Raw genomic sequence first — 6,981 nt, 5'->3', positions numbered from 1 at the left:
GTTCTAGCCATTGGGCCATCTCGCGTGATACTAAAGGTGCACACGGTTATAAAAGAGACTGGCTGAGGAAAGTAGGCTCTACAAGGTGATTTTTTCAAATGTGAATGTAAAATTTCCCATCAATCGGGCTGGAAACACTGTACCACTATGATCTGGAGCATGATGCTAAAGATGCACAAGATTATAAAAGAGACGGGCTGAGGACAGTGGGTTCTAAAAGGTGATTTTTTGCAAAAGTGAATCCCTCACACTGGTCAAATTTCCAATTAATCGGGCTAGAAACAATTAACCTCTATGAAGCAGCTTGAAGCAATACAATCAACGCGTGAGTGCTGAGCACAATGCAATGGACTGAGTGCTACTCAGCTACCACACTCCAACACGTGATTGTCAGTTTCTGGTTGGACGCAGTTCACAGCGTTTGTCCACGCAGTGCTGTGACCTTGAGATGACTTTTCTGCTGACTGCTATGTAGGATTGCCTGTTACTTGCTGAAAAGACAAACGCTGTGCATCCTTGCGAGAAATTGCAGACTGATCAGTTGACAGTAACATCATACAGTATAATTAACTGGTTCGAAATCACGTGGTCCATCTGACTTGAAGGAAACTTTGGCAACTTTGCATAATCTAAAATTTTTGCCGGGTGTCGAATATAGGGTCAGTCAAGGACGTAGGTATTTTTTATTGGTGCACAACCTTTTCGTGATTGATAAATGAAGTTTTTCGTGGCTCCATTTGAAACCTAGACGCATTCAGTGATCGGCACTTTGTAATTCCTTTCAGAATGTCGACTACGTTGCAATATCGGACAATTACTGGCTTGGACAAGACACTCCATGTCTGACCTACGGACTTCGTGGAGTCATCTATTTCTACATCACAGTGGAAGGGGCAGACCGCGTGTTGCACTCCGGTTGTCACGGTGGTGCCGTTGTAGAACCATTGGATGACTTAATCAGCCTACTGGGTGCACTAAATGACACGCGTGGAAGGCCGCTTGTCCCGGGGATCTATGATGACATTCAAGAAATGAACCCAGAGGAAACAAAGTGAGCACCATCTTTATAGTCCAGCAAAGATGTGTAACCATGTTTTCTAATAATGTCGAAAGGATAACTCCCTCAAAACATTTTTTCAGAAATATATTGGGACATATCAACTCACCGCTGGGCTATTCATCCACACAGATAGGCTCTGGTCCGTGTTGTTTGCTTCAAACGCCACAATAGTTTATGATTACCCTTTAGGTGTACAATATTTGTATTCATATCCCAACCCCCCGGTTGAACACCACAGACCTCTGGTCAGTAAATTCGCGCTCTAATCACTGAGCCATCTCGCCCCAGTTGTGTTTAGGGCCCAGGCATGTTAGCAATCGAAAATAGTGCCAGCGACACAGCTCAGAATCCTTCCGCGAAGTTTCTATATCTGCTGATTCGCCACTCTGAAGTACCTGCTGCTGACCCGCTCCAGCGCCGAAAAAAAAGACTCACAGAAGGAAGCACAATAGCTATATTCCGAACAAGCAAGTGTGAGAGCGTGAGTGCGAGTGCGAATGTACAACGGTCTCAAGCTATTTATTGGAGGGACAGTCTGAACTCGGTCCAATGCTGACGCACGCGGTCTGGCTTCGGTACGAAGCTGCGACGTGCTGCATATTGCGAGGGCGTTGTCTGACCTTGATCAACGCTGACTCGCGCTGTCTGGGTTTGATACAGGGCTGTGACGAGCTGCATATTGACGGGGCGTTGTCTGTCTGGTCAACATCTAGCGGAGTTGAGAGCCTTGGTGGATTTCGGGAATTCAGTGGTTGCCTTCAGGAATCTGGCTGATAGAAGTCAAGCCCGTAAATGTGCCTTCCTAGGTTGTAGCCATGGTTTCTACAATATTAAAAGTCAGGACTTTATCTATTAAATATCAGTTATCACGTGGGCCGAAATTCCGTTCGAAACAGATGTCCTGGGTAGCTGATAGCTGGTAGTTGATAGCTGGTCGGTTGGAGAATCGCGCCGTCCGGTGGCTCGTGGAGTGGTGCGATATCCTGCTCCAGGTTTCAGCTGCCACAGCAGCCAGCAGAGGTCAAACCTATGCGCGAGAATCTGGTGTTCGACTCTGCCCAACATCGCCAAAATGTTCCATAGTACTTGTGCAGGCCCTTGATTTGAACCAGTCACGGTTTTGGGACGCTGCAAGAAAGATTAAGCATTTCCGATCTACTGTAGTGATTACATTGTGTTAAATTTCTCTAATCTTACTGCAATCTAACTCACACTTTCGGATTACTTTTCAGACGTTTCGCAGAGTTGGATTATGTTCCCGAAGTGTATCAGGATCAAATTTCGGCTCCCGGGCTACAGTCTGTAGATAAAGTTGACCTGCTTCGGAGGCGATGGTGCCTACCTTCCATTTCCATTCACGGAATAGAACATTCCTTTGACAAACCGGGTGCTCCCACACTAATATGTCGTAAGGTAGGTTGAGTTTCAGGGCGTGTGTTGGGACAGCCTATGAGACAAGATGTGGTTTACGAACCACAGATCGATGATTCGAGTGCGTCCCATTTTTGTTGTCCGTATCTAGGCAGCCGATTGCTGCTTGTTTTATCTAGAGTAGGGCCCCTTCCCAGCGTGCCACTGATTTCTGACAGAATTCAAATAGTAATCGTTTACCTCTTCGTCAATCGACCTCTCCAACGTCTCACATTATCGTGCCGTGGCCTCTTTCCTTTCATTTTAACGGTGCTATCATGCAAGATTACTCCGAACTGGCATCAAATAAGTCCACTCCGGGAAACCACCATAGTCCCACAGGCCTCCACTTTTCTAACCAGTTAACCAAGCCATCTTAATTTGGTGCAAAAAGCACCTTAGAGATGCTGCCTTTCTCTACTGAAATCCGGAATTTGATAATCAACATGCAGGCTTTAGCTAACACAAGATTTCTACATCTGCACGCAAGCTTCACGTTGAACTCGTGATTGGAAGAAGGCTTTCTCTGCGGAGTTATTTAATAGAAAATGCCAACTGACCGGTTACAGACTATTGGACGGGGTATAAAAACTCTCATTCGCATCTTAGTTTCAAAAACTGGACACCCATCTTCTCCTGAACGCGTGTTCTTGAACTTTACTGGATATTCACTGCTCAAATTCAAGCAAGTGCTACAAAGCGACTCCACAAATTCCACAACAGATCTCCCCTTTTCAAGAGACGCAAAGCGAATTTACAAGAACAACACATACTACTCGCATGCCTCCCCATCAGTAGTATCACCGTCGCACAGATATGAGCTTCTGCGATCGATTCGTTTTTCTGGAAATGAGATAAGTATGTCCAAGGAACCAGAGAAAGAACATGAAATTGGCAGTCCATACGAAGCTTAGGAAGATCCTTCCGCTTTGTTTTTAGAGCAAGATTCTTCCACGACGATTATTCACTAAACTCTTCGTGAGATTTTTGAAGCCCATGACCGTTTCCGCTGTTCTTGGGGCTCATCAATGGGGCGTATCCCTTGAGTTTCCATCAACCTCATGTGTCGCTTCAACCCAGATTGCATGCAGTTAGACAAATACAGTCATTCACGTACCAGTTTAGTTTCCATAAGGGACTCTCGTTTATGATATCCTTCAACTGACTGTGCCACACGAAGGCCGCCGCATTTTTCAGTAAGATTTTAGAGGTATGGTGGTCATGAATGAAACTCCTTATAAGGTTGCTGAAGACTCCTCGACAAGCTACGGCCTGCTTCACTCTTCTTGGGACTCAACTGGTAGATGCAGTTGCTGTGTTTCCATCAGTGTTATGTTCTACTGGAACCCAAAATAATAATCGTTCAGCTGTAGCACGCCTTCGGTGCCTAGCTGCCATGCCACACGAAGGAGGCATGAGGGCTGGGATACTGCCAGGTCGCCCAAGCGGAGGTGGCTTGCGCCCTAACCACTTGGTCCATCTCGCCCCCGGAACTCAAAATGCATACAATGAAATCGTACCGGCTGAAACATGAGGTGACCGTTGCGCAGCGCATTCAATGGAAGAATACCATAACCGAAGGAATGAGCCGATGAGGGTATCTTCAAGTTAACCCTAAACGCCTCCAGTGTTCCTGGCGTTATGCAATTACATTGAATAGTCCTGTTGTCTTCAGCTGTCCCACCTTCGATAGCCTGTTCTGGGAGACCGAGCGCACGCCAGAGAAAAAAACCGTCAGGGTCGGAGGATCGCGATAGCTTCTCAACAGGCCTGCCCATTGATTCTCTGGTTGAGTCGGCGAACAGACAGTGGTGCTTTATTAAAGTGAAACAAAGCTGGCTGAGTCCCCACTACCTCAGTGCCCCAACCAGCCATCCTTTTTCTAATCTTTTTCTAAAAGGATTGCAGGAAATAATATAGGAGGAACTGGAAACAGCGCTCCAAACTTCGTTAGTCCACATATTTTTTGTTGAGCTGCCATCCTAATTCAGCAGTATTACGCTGCAACTCAGGCTTATTTGACTGCCCATCCTTTGCAAATTCCGAAAGCAACGTGATTCTTCAGCGTCCCAAGTCTCTCGATGTTTTCTACTTTTGCGGCAGTTGTTTGCTGCCTTTGCGTTCGATCATTACCCCAAAGTTAGAACAAAGGCTTGTGGAGACAGCAGACCTCCAGGTCAGTGTGTTACACACACACACACACACACACACACAAGGTATTCACCTGATCAGAATGAATTTCCTCAGACCAAAAGACAATCCAGAGCTTCATGAATCTGAACTCGAATCGGAGACAGAACTATAACCCACGGCACCAACTGTGCCAAGGTGCTCAACCCGGCTTGCCTGAGAAACTTCACATTGGGAGAATGTGCGAAGGGTTCCCATTGTCCCCAACGGTCGGTGTGATATTCCTCCACCGGGCCTTCTTTGCCTACGTATTCCCCTAAAGTCAACACCAACGACCCTTTACTGACGTTTCGACCTCTAAGTTCTGCCGTAACCCCCCCCCCCCAGCCCTGTGCGCTGACGCACGCGCTCACATCTCGCACCTCTGCGAAGGGAGTTATCGATGCTCGGACATGTGGGTGTGCGATGGACAGGAACTCAGTCCCCCTGTTGCTCGACCAAGCCAGGGCATAGATGCAGATGGGCCCGGAGTTTCCAATCAATGCAGGTCGGCTGGTCCCATGAACGTGACACAGACAGACCAACAGAGTTGTATTAGGCAGCATGGTGACTCAGTAACGAGTGCAAATAAACAGCCGGGCTTCATCAAACCGAGCCCACCAATCAGAACGATCGGTGCATTTCAGTGGGTCGCACGTGCAGCCTGGGCAAGAGGGCGGACCAGAAGCTGCTGTTCGAATCGCATGGGTTTTCACTCAAACAGTTCTGTCAATCTCCGTTTCGCGGTCAGTCTCGGTGGGATTGCAGCACACTTTAACAATAGACTTGATAATATGTATCTTCCGACATAAAATTTCAGGCTCTTTTTTGAAAAACCACAAGTGCAGTCAACTGGATTAAAAGAGTAATTTACAGTCACCGCTAAAACACGAATGATTTGACCGGGATTCGGGAAATGGGTTCTTTTCCGGTGAAATTGAGCGACAGTGTGGCTTTCATCATATGTCGCCCCCCTGCCCTTAGCTTATGCCTCAGGTTTTGTCTCACAATCAGATCGAGAACGTGGCCGTTTACTGGACACGGGACACCTAGTGAATAGAGAAATCGTTTGTGTTTTCAAAGTATCGGGAAACTTGGAGATGTTTAGGGGAACAACAATTTTGGGCACTGCAGAAACCACTGGCATGAGGGTTGTATTGTATTCCATTGTATTGTATTGTGTTGTATTGTATTGTATTCCTGCAGGCGCCAGTAATCAGTATTGTATTTATTGTGTTGTATTGTATTGTATTCCTGCAGGCGCCAGTAATCAGTTGGCCGGCTAACCATTTTGTTTTTTTTACCAAATAGAATGACGGATTTAATTTTGGATGAAACTGTCTTGCATCTTAGCGATTTCATTGTTCCCTCTATATTTCTGACAAAGAGGTATTGAGGTATTCAAGCTCTGTTGTTCTGAAAACCAAAAAAACGAGTTCAAATCAAACAAGCAACTTGCTGGAATACACAGAGTTCACAAGTCTTTTGTCTCAAGGTGACCGGTGCCGAATTCGTTTCTACATACCAGAAAGTTGTGAACACGTACGTACAAGGCATTGATCTACCTGTCATGGGAGAAACGGGTAGGGAGTGTACCAACATGTGGTGCAAAAGTAGACACATAAACGACCGCGATGGTTGGAGAACCCAGAAGTAAGTGTCCCTCGATAGTTAGCCGCCAGACATTACAATCCAACGAACCGTAGTTTGACTAACCGTCGAAAAATCGCCTACCGCTGACCAACATGAGGTCTCTCCCCTGAGGATGACTTTCATTACACGGGCCTAGGATTGGTCCGGAGACGCCGAACTGAAAATTGGACTAGGAATACAGACTAACAGATATTATGAGTCTGAGTGAAGGTTGCCATGATCCTTACCGCCACGGTTAGTTCACAACACGAGTCAGGTTATTTCAGTATCCCTCTCAAGTGCATCAGTAGCAGAAGAACACAGACATTCATTCAGTCAGTCACTGCATCACACGTTGAGTATGTGTACATTGCTGTCATAGCTTTGCATTCAGGACACTTATGGCGTCAGAGTGGCTTATCCCTGAATTTCAAGGAACGTGGGTATCAAGCTACAGTACGGGCTGTTCTGTTGTATGGCTGTGGGACTTGGCCTATTCGAGCAGCGGAACTGAGACATATTCAGGTGTTCGACAATCGTTGTCTCAGAACCATAGCTCGTGTGGGTTGGTGTCGGCGAATCCATAACGAGGCAGTTAGAAAGCGTATTTTCGGTTGTGTAACGCGTACTTCCATTGAAGAATGTGTCCAGCACCAGAAGCTGCGTTGGTTGGGACATGTGTTACGTATGCCGAACCATCGTTTGCCGAA

General features: G+C 46.5%; 1 protein-coding gene across 1 annotated transcript in view; it reads left to right on the top strand.

Annotated features, from left to right (window-relative positions):
• The window catches only part of T265_06073 (hypothetical protein), a gene marked incomplete at both ends in the record, with an annotated part of 40,124 nt that overhangs the window by 20,139 nt on the left and 13,004 nt on the right, over positions 1-6,981 (top strand). The window contains 2 exons of the mRNA XM_009171251.1: positions 786-1,051; positions 2,293-2,473. Of these exons, the coding sequence (XP_009169515.1) occupies positions 786-1,051; positions 2,293-2,473 (447 nt within the window). The remainder of the gene's footprint in view (positions 1-785; positions 1,052-2,292; positions 2,474-6,981) is intronic.

This window comes from Opisthorchis viverrini (assembly GCF_000715545.1).
Source record: "Opisthorchis viverrini unplaced genomic scaffold opera_v5_134, whole genome shotgun sequence".
NCBI classification, from domain to species: Eukaryota; Metazoa; Platyhelminthes; class Trematoda; order Opisthorchiida; family Opisthorchiidae; genus Opisthorchis; species Opisthorchis viverrini.
This window is presented reverse-complemented; position numbering and strand designations above follow the sequence as displayed.